We start from the raw sequence: 24,951 nt of genomic DNA, 5'->3' as shown, positions 1-24,951 counted from the left end.
CAGAAAGGTATCAATTTTGATCAATTATCAATTGTTAAATGTGACTGGAACGTAATGGAAACACAAGAGAGGCACAAAATGGGGCTATATTCATAACTGTGATTAAAATATGAACACATAAAACATATAAAAAGGTCCAGCTTACAGTAAAAATAAATAAAAACACACTCAAACACACAGCATGAAACACTAGCAGGACTCACGCCGTTGTGGGGGTGTTTGTCCCGTAACAGCAACACAACAAGAAGTGTCTTTGTGAGCGTGGATGTGGATGTAGGGGTGGGGGGGTGGGGGTGATCAGAGGTGGGATTAGCTGGTGTTTTTACATGACACAGAGCCCGGTGGGGGGATTTCACAGGAGTCAGCATCCTGATTTCTCTCCTGTCTCTCTTCAATGGATGTGCAGCACAAGAGAGTTCCGACACTGAGCGACACGCTTACTCATAACACGCAAACAACCTCATTATTTCTAACTGATAATGACATGACATGAGGAAACTGCTGTATCTTAGTATGACACATTATCAGCTGATGCTATCACCACATGTTAATTTAGTCTTCAAACTGCATATTGTAAAACTTTACTACTCATGTAGTAAAAAGTTATGAGACAAATATAACTGAATACAGTGATAAATAATACAGTTAGTTAGTTTGTCAAATAATTAAAGTGGAGTGCAGTTGGTTAGCTAATTTTCAACATGGCGGACCAACCATAATCTACGAGTCATACTAGACCGAGTGAGGCTGTACAGTAGCAGCGTACTGATATAAGCAAGGGTGGGTTAGGTTTTATTGCTAAGGAATGGGACAGAAATAAACATTTTTCAAAAAGTTTTAAAACTTAAAATTTAAACAAAAATATAAAACTTTATATATTTTTACACTATATTTTCATTATTTAACCAATAGTCAGCTTATTATTCATCAAGATGCTCCGTTATATTTTTACTCGATAGCCTTTTTCTACATTTTGTCAGCTTTGTGCCTCCATACTGATGAACATGTTGTTCTCCAATGTAGTATCATCATTCTACAAATACAACATACAGTATATGTGACAGCATAAGGCGGAGTCCATTTTTTTTTACTTACCCACAGTTACACACAGTCCAGCCACACATCACGACTCACTCTTCTCCTGTATTTGACAGAAGTATTCCCCCCTCTGTGCTGCAGAGAGTTTACACTGTCCGGCCAGCCTCGCAAAAGCTTTACTGACAGTTGGGTGTCTGTGGGTTTTTTCGCTTCACAGATAACAGACTGCTTTGAATCGTATCTGAAACAAGACAGGGTGCTCAGAGGATGAGAGAGTGTGTTTGAGGATCCGTCTGCACAGGAAATAAAATGCTTTCACATAACTTCACATTCCAAACTTTCAAAGTGGACTCACTAAATGTTAGTGAGGTGATATTTTTATCCACCGTCTTTAATGCTAATGCTTGACGCCCTGCCTAGGTAAAGCTTCACAGAGCGGCTAGCATTGCTGTGGACTCTCTAAGGATTCACAATTTCCTGTAAAATAAAAGAAAGTGGACAAATGTAACAGCTGCAAACAACAGCAAAAGCATTGAACAGATGGTAGAAATACTCCAAAAGAAAGGCATGGAAGAAGTTATTATTACAGATTTTATTTATTTATATAGTCTTAAACATATTTACATGAGCAGTCATTAAGTAAAAACGGTTTTCTTAATTTTTACCTCACAGATAATAAAAGGCATCTACATGACAGACAAAGAAACAAAGGGGGGAGATTACAAACAGTCGCACCCTTGCATTGCATTGCACAGTCTTTTTTGTTTTTAATGTCTTTGGCAAGAGTGGTTTTCTGTGCAGTAAGTTGCCTTGGTAACGATAGAAAATATTGCACACACTTTCCTTTACAGAAAATAGGTTAAAACATTGTGGTTCACTTGGCTTTAGACAGTTTCTATACACGTCTATTGGCCTAAAATAGAGTGAATGATTCTTTCAAACGTCCAAGGTAAGATAAAAGATAAACTCTGATGCCGCCGCTGTAACAGGGCCTCAATGGAAACCAATAGAAAAGCGAAGATGTAAAAAATACTGCGCATCAGCTGAAGGATGTATGTATGGTTACAGCAGTGGCATCTTAAAAACTCTGTTGAAGCACTCTCTTACAAACACTGTACATTAATGGGAGCCCTACAGTTAAAAAACAGATAAGGTGTAGACTTGGGTCAAATACTGAAGTCCCTCATGTTTGTTACAACATCCCTTGGGTGGAGCGAAACAATTAAGATAACATCATGTTGTGAGTTAAAATATTGGATACACACTTAGCCCCATCTTACATGAAATAAAATAAACTATACAAAAAGGATAAATGACCCAAATCTGGCGATACGTGGATAGAATCGCTGTTCTCAGAGTTTGAAAGTCAACAGTTTTGACTGGAGTCTCCATAGGAAACAATGGGCCTACCGATAACAGGGAGTGAACATCACATTTTTCCAGCTCATGACAATAGTAGAACATAGCAAAAAATAATGGTTGATGGCTTCAGGTTGTGTTTAGGTACTTAAAATGAGTCCTAGTTGTTTCCTCCTGGCTGTCGGGGGGGGTTTAATCAGTCGTTAGTGGTGAAGAAGTCATGAGTCTGATGTGAAACAATCCATCAGAGTATGGTGGTGGAGCCATGTGGGTTGGCACTGGTTGGTGTGCCGCTGATGGCGTTGAAGATGCCCATGGAGTCGGACAGAGTGCTCCTTGTGCCGTCCTCCACTGGGTTTATCTAGAAAAAAAGGTCAATTAGGAAGACTGGGGAAGGTATTCACTTTATCCTGTTTAAGAGTGAAACATAATTCAAGTTTAGGGACTGTAGGGAAATGATTACATATATACTATTCATCTATAGAGTACAGTAACTTCATCAAATGAGAGAAGCAGCATTACCATCCAATCTGCTCACGCCAGCACAGAGAGAGCAGAAGATAGGAGACATGGTTAGTGAATGAGCAGAAGACAGTAGACAGAAGCTGTATATGCCATTAAAGTAACACAACTTTAAACTGGGATTAGTCACTTGGCTGCAAAATACACAGAGGGGTGTTAAAACAAAGCTACATGATTCCTTCGAGGACCTGGAAACAGTTTTGCCGTTCCTACCTGTTCGTGCATGATATTTGACAGCTCCCTGGCCAGGTCCCTGTAGTTGGCCTTCATCTCATCGTGATACTCCTGCTGGTCCTCTTTGATTAGCCGCTCATTCACCCCCAGCGCCTGACCGCAGGCGTCCACAAACTGCCTGAGGAGAGAGACACCAACAGCATTTTAGTGCCACTTCAAAACTCAAATGGAGCAACATGCAGAGAATGGAAAGTGAAAAAGTAACGTGGTAGGCCGTATTTCATGACAAGCAGTGCAGTCATTCTCATGGAGTTATACTGAGCAGCTGGATGCTGACTTGGTTATTATGGATCGAGAGAGTGAATGACCTCATCATAAACACGAGCAAATAAAGAAACAGAAATAATTCTTGACTCCAAGAAGTATCACAGACCAGAAAGTCTCACAAGCCACCAGAAGTCTGCAATGATTTTTAGGCTTGAGAAAGGTCCCTGCATTGGTATTTGCATCTTATTTCCATCTGGGTCATTTTTTTATTCATACAACTACAATACAGAAGTCCAACTGCAAATATTCTCCACTGTACATACTGTTGTTTTATTGTGCATGATAATAATGTTGTCACATAGTGCAATACAGTTAAGGCCATGCCATTTATCTCTAGTTCACCTGCACACATCAAATGCATTGTATGTATTGTTTATAACTGTATTTCTATTCTTCCCTTTGTAGAATTGAAATATGTTTGTCACTTGAACTTGAAAACAGCGAGCAGCAGAGAGGGAAGAGAAGTTGAATTTCACCCCGGGGATCAATACAGTATTTCTGATTGTAAATCATGTCGTAGTTTTACATATGCAAATGTTTCTGATAAGTACCTGAACACCTCTTTGAGCTGTTTGACCTTGTTGTCAGGATATTTCTTGGCACTGCTGTCGTCGAGGAAGGCCCTGGCGTAGGCGAGAGGACCAGCATTGACCTGGAAAAGAGAGGTCAAGAGGTCAGAGATCATAAATCACACTGAAGTAATTCTAAATGACTTACAAGCTGTTAAATAACAGCACGACCTCGTCACTTGTACCTGAACACTGATGCTGCCTTGCAGTTTGAGCTGCAGGCGGATCATGTCCACCTCAGAGGCCGAGCACAGGAGTCGCAGCTCGCCCACCTTGGCACTCATCTCGTCTATGGCCACCTCGATGGGGCTCAGGTCGGTCTGGTGTTGGTACATGACTGCTATACGCTTCTTCACATAAGGGAAACAGTGGGTGGCTGAATGTGAGTGAGATTGGGGAGAAAAAAAAGAAGACAGGGAGGAAATTATGCTTTGAAATGTGTCAAATAAATCAGTATCATGCTCAGACATGTGTCTCTGTTGTAAAATTCATAACCAGGATATTAACCATGGTCCAACATGCATGTTAACAGTCACTGAGCGAGTGAGCCTGTCCTACAGCAGAGTCACTATCAGTCCGCGTAATTATTAACAAGGCAAGATAACACCACGAACTTTGGGATGAAGTGGACAGTACAGTAATAAACTTCACCTGACCTTATCTGAGTAACGTTTCAGGTGTAATCAACAATAACAGATGGCAAGCAGGATGATATTCTTGCTTGCTGCTTCCTGATATTGCTACCATGATACGACCGGCTGGAAAGACTTGTTTTGCTTCCACAGTCCACAGTATATTTCTTGCAAGTGAAATTTTCATTTTCACCAATTGCATGTCCTTACTGGTGAGAACGGTCCGCCGTTTACACTGCTCCTCCACCCCTCCCTGCTTCTTGCCCGACACCGTGAACGGCGTCTCAAACACAAAGCGCCGGATGTTGTGGCTCTTCTCGAAGTCAGTCTTCCTGTCCTCCAGCTCCTTATCGTCTAGGTAGGGTGTGACGTGGGTCACCTGGATGTAGGCGTACTTGGAGTCTAGATCCTTCGGGTTCACCTGTTCATGCACGAGAGACAAAGACATTTTATTTTGACTTAACAAGCTGTGGAAGACTGGAAGAATGGGGAACCAGCTAAACCCCTGCCCCGAACAGCACTTAACGTCTAGAGTTTGAAGTAACATTAGCAGCTCTGTCCGACTCTTTATTGGGTTTACACTACAGCCACACCAGCTGAACTCTTTCCCCGACATAGTCTTAAGTTTGCTTTTTGATGTGTTGTTGTATGGAGTTGTTTTGTAACCATGACTTCTCTGAATGCCGTCCCTGAAAACTCTGCACCACAAACCTACAATAACATATTCTCCCCAAGACCTTTGCCCAACTGTCAGGGTCTACCATTTACCGTCACAGTCATACAAACACACACAGATGTGGTCCCACCCTGCCAGAGTCCTGAATGATCTTGACGTTCTCCTGACCAAACTTGTCGGAGTAGAGCTTCAGGAGCCTTTGGGAAATCTCAGACAGCGGAGTGAACTTTGGCTCCTTGTAGATGTATTCCTTTCCATCTTCATCCTCAAAGAAGCCCTGTGGAGGAGAGGGAGGAAGTCAAGAGCCGGGTCATGAACTCTTGGCCACTTTATTGTTTGTTGCTAGGATCAGTCAAACTTGACCCGCCAGCTTGTTAGATTCTTGGTCAACGTACCTAAAATCTAGAAAACCACATTTGAGTGAGGTACTATATACAAAAGCCACTAAAAGAACAACTAATCAAACAAACACAACTTACAAGAACTTTGACAAATAAAAATCGAACACCACATGCTTTAAAAAAAAAGACTTAATGAAGCAAAGAGAGAAAAATGTATGAAAAAATTAAACATGCACATTTTAGCTGGTGACAATCTGTTTAGGGTGATCTTCAAGCATATATATGTGTCGTGTATCTATAGAAAAGTACACAGTCGTGTGTGTGTGTGGTTGGAAACAGGACAGTATAATCACTGAAGGGGGGAGTCCCAGAGGTAAAATGGCTGATCAAGGGAAAGGTTACCCAAAGTAATATATAATGATTACAGACAAAAAGAGTCAATGGACAAGTTTTTGCTATTTAGCTTTGCTTTAAGAAATAGAAAAACCTCATCTGACTCAGATAATAGCTTTTGTTTTGCAAAGAATGTCATAATATCTGCGTTAAACTACTATTCTCCCATTTTATTCTCTGCTACCGTTCAGCGATCACCAGCCACTACACAGCTTACACTAAGAAATCTACAGCTACATTTTGCTACTATTTTCACAACAAAAAAAACAGGCCTTGAACAATATAACGGTGCAAGGAGGTGGAAGAGCACACACACACAGCTAAACCTCTACACACTTACCGCAGCCTTGGAGGGGGGAGGAGAAAAGAAGAGAAATTTCAATTAAAAAGAGAGTTTTAGTTGGAGTAGGTTAAATTCAGTTTGTGTGTATGGTGTGTGTGTGTGTGTGTGTGTGTGTGGACTGAGTTAGCATTCATGTTAGGTTACTGTATTACATCTGTGTTAAACTTATTAGTCTGTATTTCTTTTCTTTTTTTTTTCATTTTGGAAACTCTGCCCCTTACCTGTCCAAAGAAGGCCACTCTGAAGTATGTTCCCAGCAGCCTTTTGCCACTATGCATCACCTCCATCACTTTAGTATAGGCGCGGTGGAGGGTATCATACAGGTGCGTCAGTTTCTGTTCCACAAAAAATAAAAATATTTTTTTAATTTTCACAAAAAGTAACCAAAGAAGAAAAACCGAGAAAAGTGTCAGTAACTTTTTTAATAACTTTGAATTAAAGTAGTTTATTTGTGAACACCATATTGACATATCATCGCCTTTTAAGTTCATATGGCTAACTTACACGTCCAGCAATTACAGAGTAACATTAACATTCATATGAAGTCGTGTTTCTGACCATCTGATGAATGTAAGTCCAATATTTAATCTACTTTTAGCTGTATTTTTAGTCTCCACCAACTCCTAAGAAAAATATCTAGCTCTTTAGCTGCTAAATGCTCCACTATGTTCTCCAGCTAGTCTCTAACTGTGCCTGTGTGCTGCTGCTGAGCAGGTAGTGTACAGTGGGATTTTAGAGCTTTTAAACTTTTAAAGTTGTGGCAGACAGCTAAAACTCATTATAAAGCTCCGTAAAACAGAGGGGAGCTGCACGTTCAGGTGATTTACATAATTAAAACCAAGAAGTGGTGATACCAGACAGCTGCAAAACCCTTGAGTGTATTGAAATGAGCATGGATGGCTTTAATTGCTGATTAACTACGACAGTTTACCTCAAAGTCTCTGCGCTGCTCGTAGATGGGAATGATGAGCCTGTAGACATCAGCAATGAGCTCATAACGCTCCGCCTTCCAGAGGCCATCAGCACACTCCTCCAGCAGCTCCATCAACACCTCCTGAACACACAGACACACAGATGAATACACTTAAACTTCATTTAACTTTCCCCTCCTCCCTGTGGTCTCAGCTCAGAATATATTCTATTTTAATTGTTGCAAAGAGGAACATTTATGTTTGTTCTTGTTTGTCTTAGAGGCTACAGTGAACTTAAACCGAGCATAATGTCCCTGTAAAGACAGCAAACGTGGGAGGAAATGGATCCATCATGTCCCTTTCCTTTTATTGGGGGAGTCTAGCTCATAAAGAGGAAAGGTTTTCACAGCAGATGGAAGGTAAAAGTGCTTTTCATTGCCTCCAGATCTGTTGACCAACTCATAAAAGCTCACACATTCTCAAACCATCACTTTCAATTTCACTCGGTTATCAGTTCACCAGAAGACCTGGTCTCAGGCCTCTGTGTCAACAAGCCGTTGCCCCGGCTGGAGTGTCATTGAGCAAGACACTGACTCCCTGAAACGCCTCTAGCGGACAGCTGACCCTGAGCCCTTGTCAGATTTCCCAAGACTGTTCTGTCTGCCAGCTCAGTGATTTTCTAAATTAACAACACATGCACCACGCCCTGTATCAAAGTCTACAGTATTTTCACAATTGATACTCTTAACCAAGATAAGAGCTCTTTTAGACAGCCATAATGTGACACGTGATCCCAGTGAGGAACTTCACACGGTGGGACTGGCACATATTCCCTACAATACAGAAGTCTCACCTCATTGAAGTGAACATCCTGCATCCCTACGTCCTCCATCATGGCTGCCTCCTCATCGATGTTCGGAGTGATGACGCGGAAAGCCGAGCAGCCCTGCCGGAACATACCTGACGTAACGACACGGAAACGACATGACATATACCTTCTCTTACATATGATAAAATAAATAAATAATATGTACAGTAGCTACAGCTAGCCCTGCTAGTTGAGCTACGAGAAAGGTTTATTGTTATCTTAATGACATACTTTAAAGTACCAGTGGCATACAATCAGCTACTTTTCAATCTCAACATGATTTCTTTTGCTCAAACTCTTAAAGATAAGGGAACGTCTGTGGAACCCACCCTTACACACTTTGACCTCACAATGAACTGTTGACTTTTCATAAAATCCTCTCACATTATACAAAAGATCCCCTCCAAAGTCTGAACACAGCATCCAGTTTGATATGTCAAGAAACATGAGAGTGTGTGTGTGTGTGGGGGGGGGGGCTCTTATCTGGGGAATGCAGCGTTGGGAGTGTTTTTAACACGGGAATGAACAGATGACCCTTGGACGAGTGCTCAGTTGGAAGATGAAGGTGTATGTTCCTTTGTGCACATGTGTACGTGTGTGTATGAACATGGCATAAATGTGTTATTTCTCCAAGTTAAAGAACCAAGCTGTATATAAGGGTAAATAAGTATAAAAAAAACAACTCGCACTTCACCAGCAAGTCTTGTAAATCATCAATTGTTGGTGGTGTACTGATTCACTGTGGTCCCATTAATAAAACCAGGATGAAGAGCAATTAATGAGGGCAGACAATCTTAGATTAGATTAGATATGTAAGATATATGGCATTTCTATTACTTTCCCCAGGGCACAACAAGTGTATGAAATATATTTTATGGAGTTTATTAAACACTTATTCCAATATAATCTTTCTACTGTGTTAACCATTACCAGTTACTCATTATATGGCCTCTATAAAGTAAGATAAAAAAAAAAAAGGTTGGCATGGAGTTCAAATGGTCAATGGTTATTTAATGTTAAAGGAAGCATGCTATAACCAGGAGACGCACACTCCTTCAGCCTCCACTCACCTTTTCTCCACAGGTACTCAGCTACCAGGGCAGCGACATGCACGTAACACATGGCTGCCTGCAGGGGGAAGCAGACAGACAGGAGACAAATCACAGGTTAGCACAAGAATGCCATACTAAAGTAAAATGTTTAAACAAAACAGAAATTTCCAAAAGACCTCTGAAAGATCTCCGTTCTTGTTGTGGATCCGAGCCATGCTGTCCAGCCAGGTCTTGCGGAGCTCGGGCGTGCTGGTGTAGGACTTGGCCAAGCTGTACTGGAGGTCCACCAGCATCTCCGGGTCATTCTCGTGCTCCTTCATCTGCTCTGTGGCCATCAGCACCGTCCTGATCCGCTTGGTCAGGTCCTTCACATCTGATGGAAATGCTGTGTGCTACAATAGTGCAATAGAAACAAATGAGGCTTTTATGCCTAGAAAGAAAGAACTGAGTATAAATACGCCACACATACATGAGTAAGGTTTGAATTTATCAGATTTAAAAACTAATATAGTAACATAACTAAAGATACAAAATCCTTTTGGGTAGGGATGGTACTGGATTTCTTGCATTTATGATTAAAGTGGAAATTTCTAATGTGGATCTGGGTTTTCAAATATGGGTATTATTAGATATTATATTCAGAAACACTATGAGTGGGAGTGTATTCTGTAAAATGCCACATGAACTGGAGAAACAGTTTATTACACTTGACAAAGACAGAGTTAAAATAGTTTAATATAATGTACAGTATCAATGATGTACAGGAAGTCCCACAACATGATGCTCCTGACAGCTTGGATATTAAAGAAAAATGGGAACTGGAAATTAATATAGAAAACATTCAAAACTGGACGTAGACAACCAGAAAGCCCAACATGGAGGGATGATTCTTCTGACCTATGCTGCAGCTTGGAAGGGGATTTAACCCACATATTTTGGGACGGCCCAAAACTCCTACAGTATTGGAAAAATGGTCAAAAGGAGATTAAGTTGTGTTTGGGGATTAATGTGACTCCATATCCAGCACTCTTTGTTCTTGGTATCCTAGGTAAATATTCATAGTGGTTAAAGTTAGTTGTTCTTTTGTGTGTTGAGTTGATGCAATAAAAATACTGTAAAGGATTACCACTTTAAACAAGGTACATGACTGGCTTGATCAAGTGTGTATCGTGGCACTGTCACCTTGATGTTCTTGTCACTGTTGGCACAGTTGTTAATGATGGAGAGAGACTGCTGGAAACGGGTACCCCCAATGCCGATGACATCAGCAATCAGCTGACTGACTGCAATGACTACCTGGGAGCGAATAGAGAGGAAGAACAAACAAAATCAATACTACACTAATGCATGACCTACAAGACCACGGTTGGCAGTCATAAATACCTGCAGGTGCGTTCGTACGAAAGACTTGCGTCCGGTATAGTCGAAGTTGCTTTTCATGAGGAAGTAGAGAAGATGGGCGGCGTCGCTGCGGATCGAGCTCAGCTTGGAGTTACAGCACTTGAGGATTTCATAGCATAGAGAGGCACACATGTCGGCCCGGCCGTCAAAGAAGGTGCAGGGGAACTGGAGGACACGTGGGGAGAGACAGGATGTAATGACAAATGGGGCAATCCAGAAACAGATAATATAACACATGTTCTCATTTCCCTATACACAAATTTGTGATTTAATGGTTGGTTAAACAGAGGGTGAACCAAGAAAGGGAGCCTGTTTCACCTTGTAGATGAAGGTCCTGAGTGAGGTGAAGACCTGTTTGAGGGCGGTCTCAGACTGAGGGATCTGCAGGAAGCACAGATGGACCTGGAAAACCTTCTTCATCAGGGGGTTGTGTCCAAGATCTGAAGTCAGCTGGGTCTGAGCACACGGGAGAACGTGAGGATCGACCAACCGAAATGTGAATCAGATGCAAAATGTCCTGCTGAGTGACAGCTGTGAAAATTAATACCTTGAATCCCATGATGAAGATGCTGAGTGTGTCCAGCACAGTCAGACAGACCTCTGTAGACACGTTGGCCTCCAGCAGGCACTGGCTGCTTACGTCTGCTTCCGTATGAGAGTACACTGCACAGAAAGCACAGACACAAGGTCACTCTTAAAGAGATATATCTTTATTGGACCAATAAATGGGATTTTTACCGAAACATTGCACATCGTCAGCCTGATTAGTTGATCAGTAGCAGTGACTGTGGTGACAAATAAGTGCTTGTATTTCTGCTTGTTTATGGAAGGAGATAAGCTCTGTCATTGTTGCAACTAATACTGGCTGCCAATAGAGGTCAGTAAAGACCCAGACATACTTTTATCTGGCATGTCTGAACCTGAAATGACTCCAACAGTAACAGTTCACTCCTCATATGTTTATGTGTAAGTTTAGCTGCTCACAAAACATACAAATACTAAATAAATAAAAGCTGTGTAACTGAGTAGTGGGAAAAGAACAGTAGGTATTTACAGTGGGAAAATACAACAATATATATATCTGCAAAGCTCTCTTAGCTATTATCATATTTGGCATGCAGTTTTGCAGATTTAAACAGATTTATGGATCCCTGCCACCACTGTTAAGAGAGAGTTCTGCTGACTGAAGCAGAGTTATAACCCTGAGAAACAGAAGTGTGATGTTTTTCCTATAAAAAGCCAGGAGAGGACAGGAGGGCTTACTGTTGTTGAAGGTGTGAGCATTCTCCAGAGTCCCCAGCTGCTGAAGGCGGGCATGAAGGATCCCCGCCCTGTTACGAGACACAGGCAGAGTCAGAGACTTCCTGTCGGGAGCTACAGGCCCTGCCCCCTCCTGGCTCCTGTTGGGAGAAGAGAAATACTGTAAATAAACTATAGTCACAAGATAAGTACATAGATAAAGATCCACAAAAGGATCAAATGAACACAAATTAAATGAGGAAATGTCTCAGGGGTGTAGAGGAAAACTGCAATAGATAGAAACACAGCAGATAATTGAATGTGGTTTTAAAAATTAAAAAAAACAAATGGCAGCATCATGCATTTAATTAAGCAAAGTGAGACCAATGACAGCAATCTCTTACCCATGCAGGAGGGGCCTGGGGCCGCGACATTAACCACAAAACAACTTTCCAGCAGTGTTACAGATGAGAGAAGAAACCAGAGGCAGGGTGTTAAAAGATTCAGTAAGGATTTTGTGTTTGTAAGTTTGTGCCTGGGTGTCAGTCATATTATTGCATAGATGATGAACATAATTAGTTTTCAGTTCAAAAATCAATTAATACATGTCAAATAAAGTCAAATGAGATGTGAGTCTTTGAACAACCTACCTGACGATGAATCTCTTCCCCATGTATCTAAACTGATGAAGGCAGACTCTGCAAACACAACACAAACACAAGAAGCTCAGTCGGAGATCGTTAGACATCATTCAGAAAACAGGAAGCGTACTCTTTAAAAAAGAGCATGTGGTCCAGCCTGCATTGGTATTGTCACTCATTATTTATTGAATAGCCGGATATCAGGGTTATTGTAGTCTACTAGTTCACTTTGACAATATGGGAAATGGACTAATTTGCTTTGCTGCAGAGAGTTTGACAAGATCGATACTTCTCTGTGCATTAACTGTGGGGCTGGAGGCGGGAGTCGACGAGCTTAGCATAGCACAAAAGAGAACAAAAGTTCAAAATGCACCTACCGGTTAAAGTGTTTCTTGTGTTTCTTGTGTACAGATTAAACAGATAAAACATGTAAATAAGTGAGCTTCAGACAGAGTCTACAGCTCAGCTAAAGCTAATCGACTCCTGACTCAAGCTCCCTAATTAACGAACAAGAATTTAAATACCCATATTTCCTAAAACGTCTAACTATAGTTTAGCTCTTGAACATGGCTTTTCTGGACTCATTTTGATTGTGATTTAATGCAAATCTCACTGTCTGCACAGATATTATCATGAAAAGGTTGTCTAGTTCTGTACTTACTCTATTAACGTAAAGAAGTCCATTAGTTCTGAGGGAGCTGCTTTGTTCCAGTAGGCAAAAAGGGCCTCTGAGGTGATGAAATGGTAAGAAAATCGCAAGAAAACATTACTATGTACTGGTTGTTCATGTGAGCTTGTGTGAAAAATCAAGTACAATCACTCAGACAGGCTGTCCTACCCTCTGACATGCTCTTGAGGATATGCAGAAAGCACATGAGCAGGTTTTTGATCTCATCCCGGTCCAGTTTGTCGCAGCGCAGCACAGTGCTGCCCAGTGCCGACGCACACTGGTTCTGGAAAGACAGAAAACAAATGACAGAGTTTGTGTTATCGAGCGCAGAGGGCAAAGTTGCGGGGAAAAAACGAAACTTCAAAGAGATAAAGAACATCACTCAAACAACTCAAATGTCAGAGAGTAGAAATGTCAAGTATTTTCCTTTGGGGGGGGGGGGACGTACACAAGAGTTAAAAAAGCACATTTGCTGCAGCAGTTCTGTGCTTTGAGATTGCAGCATCAAAAGTAGTTTTGAAAACAACATCTGAGGAAATACAGCAAGTGAAAAAGGCTGCGTGGTCAGCTCAACCTCCGCAATGGTAAAACCACACACACTCCCTGATGTGGGACACTCAGGAGAGAAGAATGTTGGGAGGATTTTGGACATATTGTACAGATATCGGCAAACCACAACGTGTGGTATGTTTTGGTCTCCAAGGCATCAGATCTGGTTTACTGAATTTCTGTACAACTGTACCCAAAAATCTCAGGTGGAGAGCTCACAAAGGTCAAACTGAATACTTGTATAGGTATGTTTTCCTCGTGATTTCCATCCACCCGCCGGCCTGGCACTTGTTTGTCATTATCACTGTCACTGTCCTGCAGCAGGTCAGGCAGGGGCACAGAGAGGAGGGAGAAGTCCATGGTGACCCGCTTGGTTACTCGGTTCATAGGTGGGACTTGGTCGTCTGGGTCCAGGGGGAGAGGGGGCACGTTGACCGAGTGCCTCCTGGTAAATCTTTCCCTTTGGTTGGGTTGGAAAGTTACAGAGCAAGGAGAAGGGGTGTGGGAGCTCTGGAGGATGGGGTGGGAGGAGAGCGTGGATGCCCAAGAGTGCAAAAATGTAAACATTTAATAAGATTTATGCAAGTGTGGTGCAAATTATCCACCTTAACCCTTGTGTTTTGTTGACATTGGCTTTATTTTTCTCATTTTTTTGGGTCTCACAGACCAGGGGCCTGTTTCACATAGCAAGTTCGGCTTAGGTTACCTGCTTCACTGAGCTTTACATCGGCAATCCTGGATAATTGCTATCACAGAGCTGGTTATAAGCTGGCTCTGTCAAGTCTGGGTGTATTGTTCCAGCTCTGAGTGCGTTCTTAAGAAAGAGGCGGTGCTATTTATTACACGTAAAATCATAAGAACCACGAGTTACGTGTTTAATATGACATAAGATAAAACAAAAAGTGATATTAAATATATACACAATACCACACAACTAGAATAGATTGAGAAGCTGTGAAACAAATGAAGTATCATTCAAGTGGTCATCTACCTTCTCCAGGGAGTTGGTCTTGTCACTGCTCTTGTCCAGCAGGCTGTTTCCAGAGTCGGTGGAGACCAGAGAGCCTCTGGAGTCTGCGTGGTGGACCGAACTGACGTTGGGAGTGGAGCTGTGAGGTGAGGCTGCGGGGACAGAGCACAAAAAATACAAATAGTTTGTTGAATGTCAGAAAACGGGAAAAATCGACTGTGTACACGCTAACCTGGAAAGGAGTTAAAGACACAAAAAATAACTACTCAGCTTTATAATTTTCCCAGATAATAATAAACCCAGGTACAGTACATCTTTGACCGATCATTTTGAAGATTTATAAGAGCATTCCAGCTGCATTAGCTCTGACTATGTGCATATTAATGGTAGGATAGCAGCGTTAGGATTTACCTGTTCCAGAGATGACCCCAAACACATCTTTGTGGAGGGCATTTTCTATGCAGCTCCCAGGTTTCTGAGGAGTCACCATGGAGTTGGGCACAAGAGAGTCCTCTCTGGCATTCTGGGACAGAAAAGCAACAAAGTGAGCGGGTCACCATAAAAGCATGCTTTCAGCTGAAGAGAAAACACTCATATTGCCTTGAAATAGAATAAATAAAAGAGAGTGACCCGTTAAGCTGACATTAACCCAGTAATTAATGCTTTGAAAGGATAGCAGGTCTTGAGCTGGTATTCAGTTTGCCACCACTAGGTGTCAGGCTTACATTGTGGTTGGTGAGGATGGCTGACTCCTTGATGTCAAGTCTGTAGACATTCTCTTGGAGGAGACCAAACAGAGGGAGGTAGAGGGTGGCAAGTCTGGCCTGCTGGCTCTGCAATGACACAGTAGGGGCTCATGAGTCAAAATTGTAAAACAAAATCAGACAGAGATCAAACTTTATTAAAGAATTTAGCAGGTCCAGTTCCTTTTAAAACCAAAACCTTTGCCAAATTAAAATTATCTTTGGGTTGTTGTGAAAAGCTGCCAAGAAGACTAACTTCTCTCTCTCTCTATGTATATTATTACATCTGATTAATCCTTTGATATAAAAAACAGGGCGTGTTCAAGGACAGCTGGTCGAGAGCTACAGAACTCACCTTCGCTGCGTAGCGGTCGTCAAATGTGTGTTTGATCATCAGCCCCTTGAGCACCTGGATGGCGATCTGACGGATCTCTCTGAACTCCTGAAGGGCCCCGCCCACCTCCCTCATCAGCAGCCCCACGAGGAAGTGGTTTCGACAGAAGTCATCGGTCAGAGAATAGTCCAACTGGAGATCTGCAGCAGAGAACGAACAGAATATAAACTGCACTGCACTTAAATGAAAAATGACAATAGGTGTGAGTCATTTACCTTGAAACCTTTGAATTCTGCCTTTTCCAAATGGCATGGGCAGATTGAGAGGGACATAGTGCTCATGGTTGCAAACAACCCGCAGGAACTCAAACTTGAACTCATACAAAGTCTGGCAGGAATGCAAGAGAAAATACATTTCAGGGATGCTTATATGGCTTCATGTTAATGTTTAATAAGTTGGATAAAACCATTAAAGACGGTAGAAGGAGAGCTTTTTTAACCTTGGGGTCTCCAGGCACAAAGCAATTCATGTAGTTGTTGATCTGCTTGAATACGAAGCCTCTATCCATGAAGGTGAAGCAGCGCTGAGTGAAAAGGTGAGTGAACACACATTATTGTATCATAGTTTCAAATTAAAAGCCCATCTGCAGTGAGAATGACTTATACATAACTCTACAGTCCTTGACACTTTCATATTTACTCTAAACCAACTAAACTAATCTACATATTAAAAGTAAATAGGGCATTGCAGGCTTTGGGAGGAGTGCCAACCTTGATGAAAACCGCCAGGCTGTGGTTGGCATTGCGGGCTGCATCCAGGTTGTCCTTGTATTTCTGTGTGATGTGTGGCATCAGCATATTCACCAGAGTCTCCACAGCATGGTAGAACGATGCAGAGAAACGCTGGTTCCTGGAGAGCTGGATAAGGGAAACAAAAAAGAGAAGAGGGAGAGAGGATTTAGGCTTGGAGGAAAGGGGTTAAAGAAAGGAAGAGAAGACTAAAACGAGACCTACCTTCACCTTCCCGCACTCTATGAGATAGTGAGCCATTGATTTCACCAGAGCTTCGAAGAAGTACCATGAGTGCTGCAATACAAAGACAGAGTCAAAAAAACACCTTACAAAATGCAAAAACAATCAGTTAAACTCCATTAAATTAATACAGATGTAGTAAATTTTGTTCATTTTATATCCATTCATTAAATCAATTTCAATATAAATGTATTATTCTAAGGCAGAATAGTTTGAATTAATTTACCTTCAGCAGCTTGTTGCTAGTTAGGAAGTCTGTGGATGGCTTAAGAATGGCTGTCATGGCTTTTGCCAGCTCCTCATGAACAGTTTTTACATTGGTGGAGGAGTAAGGCTCCGGCTTAAACACAAACTGAGAGCAGAGAGGGAGAAAACAAATCAGACTGTAAATATAAAACATATATTGTCTGCATATTGTCTGCACAAATATTGTGAGAAAAGACTGCACCTTGACATAAGATCTCAGGTAATGTTCGAGCCCTTCTTCGTGGCACTGTGCTACAATGTGAACCATCACCCTGAAGAGAAGCAGATAATGACACAAAAGTATAAAAGAATAAGAAAGGATGAAGTGAGGCTCACTAGAAGAAACGAGGCAAAGATAGCAATTACTTTTATTCATTCTCAGGCACTGATACCTCATTTTCACACTGCCAACAGAGCTTCAAAGGCTACTCACACACCCAACTGAGATATAAAACACATACATGGAGTGTGCAAGCCATAGGCGAGTGTCTAATGAGGAAAATGATTCAGGCTATTAAAGGGAAACAGGGGAATACGCTTTGGAATGAGACCCAGATAAGAGTGCGGTTATTATGATTTTCTACAGATAAAGTTTGTTAAAAGAGACCCAAAATAGTGCTGTAACACATGGTGTTCTGCTGCTGGAAACCAGGTATTTCACACGTATGTGCATGTGTGTGTGTGGCTTGCCTGGTCACGTTGACAGCCACATCCTCATGTGTGGCTCTGGTTAGCACGCAGAACAGCTGGTTGAGGATGGTGGGCAGAAAGTTGACCATCACGTGACCCTCCATGGCATGGAGACTCTAGGAGGGGAGATAAAGAATATAGTGGATGGATGTATACTCTGGCCTGTTCCCTTCAGTGCTAGATTACAAGATTGTATTTGATGGGACATGAATAAAAGGGTGTGTTGCACTTTCCACGGGGCATTAGAAATAACTGAAGCTCAGAATACCTTCAGGTATTTCACCAGCTCCCCCTCTGAAGCTTGTTCTGACATCTCCATGCTCTGACAGTGGTGAAAGAAGTTGTGCAAGTGCTGATCCTAAAGAGAACATATTGTGTGATATTAGCTGCAATTTAAAGCACATTTAGATTAATGGGCATAATTACATGGGAATAATGTGTATATACCTGAGTATAAATTGTAGAAACAAGATGAGTTGAGACTTTGAACAAGGTTTTTCCTCCGTCTACCCATTTGATCTCCGAGCCAGAGTGCTGCAGAGACAAGCGGGCGACAATTACTGCTCTGGATACTGAATGAAAGCTGTGTTCATTTATTAGAGCTCATCTAAAAATGCCGCGGCATAGACAACAGGATACATTTGACAGATCGGTGACAGCTTTTTTATAAAATAAGGAGACAAGCTGTTTTGCCATATGGCCGCTATGAGACAGACAGAATCAGGCTTTGTGTGTTTATTTATTGCAACAGAGTTTTAGGTTCAACATGAGCTCATTTTGAGAAAACAGCCTTTTTACACAGGCACTTAAATTTAAAATCAGCACTGAGCATTATGCACAAATGCTTATTTGACGAGACCCTGTTGTATACACATTACCACTTTAATTAAATTCACAATAAAGCCATTAGCTTAATATAGAGATGACACTGATTGTTTTAATGGATTATTTTAATGCTAAACAGATTTCACAGGCATGCATGTGAAAGCCTGTTAGACCTCTACAAGGTCCCAATCCAATCACAGCTAATAAGATCTTCCTAACCTCATCCATTACCACAAGCTGCATCGGATCCTATATGATAATGTAGCTTATATTGCATCAATCAATAGCTTTCCATATACAACAAGAATACCTGCAATCATAGAAAACTAAAAGATTATGGTTTCACAGCCGTCTTGTGACCTTCAGTGCATATTAATTCCACACCTAAATCCTAAAAAATAATAACAAAATGTAAATAATCATCTTTGTTGTTACCTTGTTGATGCCATCCGGGGAGCCGAGGTACCCGGCGGGGAGGTTGGCGGCCACGGGCAGCTGCTGTTCATTCATGATGACTCTGCCATCCCTTAGCAGAGGCAGCCAGGCTGAACCCACTGTGTGTAGAGTCCACAGCCACATGTTTGTAAAGCACTGGTATTACTAGGGGTGGCTGCAGCACTGGGTAGAGTACTGCCTGCATCAAACCGCTTTTGCTCACATTATGCACAGCTTACATTTACATGAATTCATAGTTTTGTTTTTTGAGAACACTCAAGATAAAACTGTGGGGAAGGGGAGGAGGGGGGGAAGACGTGACTACAAGCTGCAGCCTACCTGGAGTTTCCACCAAGTCTTTCTTCTTGCTGTTGCTGTCGCAGCTCACATGATAGAAGGTGAAGAGAAGGTGATGCTTCTCATGCAGCTGAGTAGGCAGCTCTATCTTTATCTGAAGGCGAGAGAGAAAACACAGATTCCTGGGGTTGGTTCCCGACTACAGAGGGAGCTTTGTTCCGAATAATGAAAGTGGAAAATGCCCGTGGAGCATTTCCAGTGAGGATTGAAATGTGCTTAAACAACATGAGAGGAGGTGAGACAGGACCTTCAAAAAATATATCACTTTCTGACTTTGAGCATATGCCATAGAACACACCTGGGTCCTCTAATAAGCACATTATGTCATTAATAAAACTAGATATACCTCATCATAGAACTCGGGGTTCTGCTGGTGGTGCAGGACGGCGGCATACGCATGCTTAACGAATAGAGGGGCTCCAGGGCGACCATAGATGCACTGCGGTAGATTCAAAAAGTAGGAGATAATCAAAACATGAGAGAGAGATAGGAGTGCATGTTTTAGTCATCACAACGTGGTTTAATGTGTTAAGTGCTAGTTGTTGGATTGGCTATGATGTCGGAAATAACAAGTCCAAAGTCAAGACCCACAAGTCCCAAAGCAAGTTCAATAAGGCAAACGCCAAGTCCTGAATCAAGACCAAAGAGTCCAAAGTATAGAAGTCAAGTCCCAACTGAACCAGTCACTAAGTACATTCACAGAAATAGCAAATCCTTTCCAAAAGTAGTATTTATTTACTGTCAAATGTAAGTGAAGTGATGACATTACATAGCAAAGTGGCTCAGCTGTGGCTTGGCTCGCAGAGAGCACATTAACCAGACAACAGCCAGAATCTTAGTAACTTATGCCATTAACTACACACGATTGGGCCGAGTGAAGCCACAAGTCAAAGTTAAGTAGCAAATATTTTGTGTGTTGTGTTATTCAGTATGCAAAGAGCAGTATTCTGCATTTCCTGGTATGTAAATGCACCTTCAGTGGCTGGGCTTCGTCCTCGTCAGAATCCTTGAATTCGATGCAAACGGCGATGTTCCTCGCCTGCAGAGGGGAGACAAAGGTTTGGATTAGAAAAGCAAGTTCCAAGATACTCCCCGTTGGCCAAGAAACACTTGCTCCACTGTGTCCATCTCAGATGTCCATTAGTTCTGTGAAGAGAGGGAAGATATTTCGGGCGAATGACTGTCAGCTCTCATTTAAAATAAAAGTGGGCAGAGAGACAGATGGATGAGAGAAGGCCGGTTGGTTTCCTATATGGAGCTGACCTGGAGAGAAAAAACAACCCAGTATTAATGTATTAATCAGAAGCTTCGGCTCTGCATCGGGATAATTCTATCCAGCTCTGGTGCTTGGCGGAACGAGCCTGAGGCGGTTGCCAGTTGTCTCGCAGCACAAAGTGATGACGATGAGATAAAGCGAGCCAAACAAAAGCATCACTTTCCACAAAGGATAAGTCATATGTTAAATATTGACCGTCCACCAACAGAAAAGCTTAAAAATAAAGATAGAATAATAATGTACCTTAGCAAAGGATTTCTGTCCGTCGTATTTGAGGTGTTTTGGGTACACATAGAGGTGGTTTTTATAGACAGTGCATGGTTGGGAGCACTTAGCGATGCAGGGTACAAACTCCTCCACCTCCAGAAGAGCGCTGCCTGGCCCGTTGCCTTCAAAGTTCCTCACAGGGATGTAGGAGGAAGTGACACAATCTGCCGGCAGGAAACGAGGGGAGTTACAGGGTTGAAGGTTAAAGTGTGATGACTATAAATAGACAGGTGGGTTGAGAGTGATTTTGTAAATATTTGGAGGGTTTACTGGTGACATCCGGAGCCACACTGTCAATAGTGACATCCAAGTTCCCTAGGAGCACAGGAAGTTTGGCCATTTTCTCTGGTCTGATGGGAAAACAGACATAGAAAAAGCAATTACAAAACTGCATCCATACCAGTTATGCTCATATCTTGAAGAGAGCAGGGAAAGCATACTTTCTGAAGTCAGTAAGCAGTTTGAACATGTCCTCGTCTGACAGCTTGCTGCTGTCCTGTCTGTAAAGAGCTGAGAAGCGAGCGGTTTTGTCCAAAGTTCCTGACGCATCTTTGAACACAGGCCTACAGGGACAGAAAAATAATCATTGAATCTACTGGAGAAAGAGTGTATTTCAGTTCTACACTAGTGGTTTAAATGTATGCCTCCCAACAGGCTGACTTTCCTTTGACAGTTTCCAGTCTAGTATCCTAAATCTGAATCCCTGTGTGGTATCGTGGCACAAGACAAAAAAAAAAGTCCCCTTGATTTTTAGAAGGTAAAAGTTTTCCCTCAAATGCTGGAAATTGTCAGTAATAGATATGATTCTGTTTACATCAGGCGAGAGAACGACTGCCTGCCTGTGCAAGCCCCTTCATTCCTTTGTTAACAAAAATGGGTGCATGCATTTGAAGATATTTTAAATCTTGAATCAGTAAGAATGCATGGTGCTAACATACCCAATATTAAATGAATACACAAGTACAAATTATATTATGATATTGCTGTGTAGACAATTGGGTTTGTTCTCTATCAGGATGCACTGGGATTACATTTATTTTGTTGTTTCTTCTGATATGAGCCAAGAAATTGGAAGTAGCACAATGGTTTTTCATACCTTGCAGCCCAGGCGAATGGCATCCTGTACTGTCCCAGTCTGCTGCAGGCTGTCTTAGCATTCTTCAGCACCTTTTGAGCTATCTACAGGTAGGCAAGAAGACAGGGGATCTGTTTATTAATTAATCATTCAAGGTGACTGGAGCACACTGTAATTTACATCTCTGCTAATCTACCTTGGCAGAGTCTGAGCTCTTCATGTAGGGTTCAGTGCAGTGGGTGATCCCTCCCTGCAGGACCTTCTCAATCTTGGCCACCAGGAAGATCTCTGGATGGGGGCAAGTGACCGAGAACACCCCCTGTCTGGGGTACTGTAGAGCCCCCTCTGGGAGCCTGTGGCCAGCCAGGGGACCATCATCACCACTGCCATTGATGTGCAAGTCCTGTCCGCTACCAGAGCCCATTGTCAGCTGTCGGACCAAAGGGTGGTTGAGATCCACGTGGAAGTCGGCCGAGATTTTCCTGCTGTTCTGGACGTCGAAGAGGGACAAGACCACATAGAAAGGCTCCACCTTTGATGAAAGCGGAGAGGAAGGGAATATTTTGGTGAAAAAGAGAGACAAATAGAGTAGACAGGGGGGAAAAAAAGAAAGTGAAAGTTTAAGAGATATCTAGCCTCCCTAATGCACTTCTCATTTTCCACCAAGTCGAAATGTACCATTGATGCAATTTATCTTCCCATTCACTCTTTCCACCACGCATTTCCATTACACAAACCCATTTGTGAGTGAGTGTGTGTGTGTGTGTGTGTGTGTGTGTGTGTGTGTGTGTGTGTGTGTGTGTGTGTGTGTGTGAAAGTGTTCTGAGTAGCAGAACTAATAGCTGTGGTTTCCCAGCTGAGTGTACAAGGAGTCCTCCTTCCACAGAGACAGAGACCTTGGAGAGTGATGGCAGGAAACCAGACTCAGACTGGTGCTAATGCATGGTGGGAGGCCCAGGCTGGTTGCCATGGTAGCGGCCATTACTTGTGCCAACAACAGTTTTGTCGGGGGCCAGCCAAGTGGGCCATCTGAACTGTGAGCTTCTTAACTGATTTAGACCTCGCCCTCGTTTGGACATTTCCCGGATTTATGCTGGAAGCGTGTTTCCATGCTTAAAAAACACACATGCATTCACAGAAGCGTGTCCCCTATGTCAACTTTGATAAAAATAGACAGTTTGTTAACTCCTTCAGCTATATTTGATTGTTTGTTTTTCATTTAAACATACATTAGTTGTCGGCCCCTCTTCATTCTCTGCAACACAGCCCTGCAGGTTGAAAGACAGGTCATTACAGCTGACCAGGACTCTCTTCCCAAACTTCTCTTCAAACTGCCGCACGTCCGGCTCGATGCCAGAGAAGTCCAGTTTCTGTGAAAACAGGAGATGCTGTCAAAAAACTGCGACAACAAAATCGGTCATTGTCTTCTGTGAGTCATGAAATCACTAAATAACATAAGCAAAACTGACTAGTGAGATTTTAAGCAATATTCTGTAGTCACATGTTATCTTAATCACCTGTGTGTCAGGGTCCAAAGTGAACAGTTTCAGACGAGCTTCACTCCTCATTTTGGACTCAATATCTCTGGCAGTCTGTTAAAAACAAAGCAAAAGAAAGTTATTAAACCTCCCTGAATGGCTTCTTATCAGAGGCCTGGGTTGCACATACAGCATTAAACTTAAAGGAGTAACAAACTATTTAATCAGGGAATCCAAGGACAGTGTACATATGTAAAATAATGTATGCTATTTTACGGACAGTTTGCATGGTCACAACAAATGGGCAGGTACCCGGATGCCTGCACAGAGCCTACACAAACACCCTCCAATGACAAAGATCCTCTCATTATAACAAAGTTTATTAGTGCAGCTTTAACTCTATGTTGATTTGGTAAACATAGCAAACTACAGACTATCCCTTTAAGTGTTGTGTTTTCAGACTGCCACGTTCCACTGCCGGACTCCTGTTCACCACCAGTGTTGGCCTCATCTGTCCTCTGCATTTGGAGACCATACACACTATACCAGATGTTTGCTTGGTTAGCACCAACAGGAAAATGTGGGGACATGGTTGCAGGAAATACAGATGTTGAGCAAATTTCTTTCAAAACAAAGCTCCAGTTACAGTTGAGCCTTTATTCCAAACTGAAGTCATATGGCACCTTCAGACATCCGGAGCACCTCTACAGTATGTGGACCAAACCATGTGGTGCGGCTTGTTGTGTGGTCAAAAAGAGGTGGCGAACATTGTTTTAATGTTACTACAGATGGAAAAACAGGCTACCTGAAAGCTGTCTTGAAAACTTCCGGTAGAGAGGTCTGTTTTTCCATGCTCCTCATCTGTTGGAGAAATCAACAAGAGCTCTGTTAGCTGATGCAATAAAAACATAATGATGTGTTGGTCTGTACCACTCTATGAAGAGGAAAGGAGAATTACATAAGAACACGTTTTCATTTTATCAAAACATGAGTGGTTTTCATAAGGAAACATCCTAGAGATAAATTATTCCATGGGGTACAGGCGCAGTGAAGAAGCCTGGAGGTGCAGCAAGCATCAAAAGATATGGAGACAAACCAATGCACACTACAAACCAATACAAGCAAAAATAATTGAGCTGCTAAGACATAAAACAAGATGTCACAGAAAAGAAACTGCACGAAAACGCACCATCATGCAGATCCCCGTTCCTCTTCTCCTGCATGGCCTGTTCGAAGCTGCTGTGGAGAATCTTGTTGAGGGTGCCGATCCACTCCTCCATCTCCACCTCGCTGTCTGCAGCCAGCAGGAACGTGCTCTTATCCTGCATCTTCAGCTCAAAGGCAAACCGACGCACTTTGCTGTTCTGGAAGGACAAAAATGCAATACATGGATTTCATACATCTCGGTCCTTTCAAGTTTTAATTACATTTCAGCCCTTTAGAGGCCCCTTTTCTACGAGACCCTTAAAGAACGCACACTTTAATTTTTCTAAATTCATATTGTGCACTATGGTTTCAA

General features: G+C 42.2%; 1 protein-coding gene across 6 annotated transcripts in view; it reads right to left on the bottom strand.

Annotated features, from left to right (window-relative positions):
* Positions 1-1,615: 1,615 nt before the first annotated feature.
* Positions 1,616-24,951, bottom strand: part of dock9b (dedicator of cytokinesis 9b) — a 54,485-nt gene continuing 31,149 nt past the window's right edge. For 3 of the 6 annotated variants that reach the window (XM_051427959.1, XM_051427957.1, XM_051427960.1), the window contains exons 8-52: positions 24,622-24,796; positions 24,238-24,293; positions 23,472-23,546; positions 23,184-23,324; positions 22,151-22,486; positions 21,976-22,058; positions 21,320-21,442; positions 21,150-21,229; positions 20,856-21,043; positions 20,310-20,375; positions 19,683-19,775; positions 19,319-19,430; positions 18,980-19,098; positions 18,167-18,253; positions 17,988-18,077; positions 17,720-17,835; positions 17,232-17,301; positions 17,010-17,135; positions 16,766-16,837; positions 16,523-16,669; positions 16,252-16,335; positions 16,028-16,139; positions 15,774-15,952; positions 15,401-15,508; positions 15,087-15,198; positions 14,697-14,827; positions 13,325-13,439; positions 13,148-13,214; positions 12,496-12,543; positions 11,870-12,006; positions 11,154-11,269; positions 10,925-11,062; positions 10,589-10,771; positions 10,388-10,501; positions 9,382-9,597; positions 9,224-9,281; positions 8,139-8,245; positions 7,306-7,428; positions 6,596-6,709; positions 5,428-5,574; positions 4,832-5,042; positions 4,175-4,365; positions 3,972-4,072; positions 3,133-3,271; positions 1,616-2,758 (exon numbers count right to left, since the gene is read on the bottom strand). In XM_051427959.1, the coding sequence (XP_051283919.1) occupies positions 2,642-2,758; positions 3,133-3,271; positions 3,972-4,072; positions 4,175-4,365; positions 4,832-5,042; positions 5,428-5,574; positions 6,596-6,709; positions 7,306-7,428; positions 8,139-8,245; positions 9,224-9,281; positions 9,382-9,597; positions 10,388-10,501; positions 10,589-10,771; positions 10,925-11,062; positions 11,154-11,269; positions 11,870-12,006; positions 12,496-12,543; positions 13,148-13,214; positions 13,325-13,439; positions 14,697-14,827; positions 15,087-15,198; positions 15,401-15,508; positions 15,774-15,952; positions 16,028-16,139; positions 16,252-16,335; positions 16,523-16,669; positions 16,766-16,837; positions 17,010-17,135; positions 17,232-17,301; positions 17,720-17,835; positions 17,988-18,077; positions 18,167-18,253; positions 18,980-19,098; positions 19,319-19,430; positions 19,683-19,775; positions 20,310-20,375; positions 20,856-21,043; positions 21,150-21,229; positions 21,320-21,442; positions 21,976-22,058; positions 22,151-22,486; positions 23,184-23,324; positions 23,472-23,546; positions 24,238-24,293; positions 24,622-24,796 (5,523 nt within the window). In that variant the 3' untranslated portion in view covers positions 1,616-2,641. The remainder of the gene's footprint in view (positions 2,759-3,132; positions 3,272-3,971; positions 4,073-4,174; positions 4,366-4,831; positions 5,043-5,427; positions 5,575-6,595; positions 6,710-7,305; positions 7,429-8,138; positions 8,246-9,223; positions 9,282-9,381; positions 9,598-10,387; positions 10,502-10,588; positions 10,772-10,924; positions 11,063-11,153; positions 11,270-11,869; positions 12,007-12,495; positions 12,544-13,147; positions 13,215-13,324; positions 13,440-14,696; positions 14,828-15,086; positions 15,199-15,400; positions 15,509-15,773; positions 15,953-16,027; positions 16,140-16,251; positions 16,336-16,522; positions 16,670-16,765; positions 16,838-17,009; positions 17,136-17,231; positions 17,302-17,719; positions 17,836-17,987; positions 18,078-18,166; positions 18,254-18,979; positions 19,099-19,318; positions 19,431-19,682; positions 19,776-20,309; positions 20,376-20,855; positions 21,044-21,149; positions 21,230-21,319; positions 21,443-21,975; positions 22,059-22,150; positions 22,487-23,183; positions 23,325-23,471; positions 23,547-24,237; positions 24,294-24,621; positions 24,797-24,951) is intronic. The other 3 variants (XM_051427962.1, XM_051427961.1, XM_051427963.1) reach the window with 1 other exon arrangement.

The sequence above is a fragment of the Dicentrarchus labrax genome, unplaced genomic scaffold (genome assembly GCF_905237075.1).
Source record: "Dicentrarchus labrax unplaced genomic scaffold, dlabrax2021, whole genome shotgun sequence".
Classification (NCBI taxonomy): domain Eukaryota; kingdom Metazoa; phylum Chordata; class Actinopteri; family Moronidae; genus Dicentrarchus; species Dicentrarchus labrax.
Note: the sequence above shows the minus strand (reverse complement) of the source record. Positions and strands in the feature narration are given on the sequence as shown.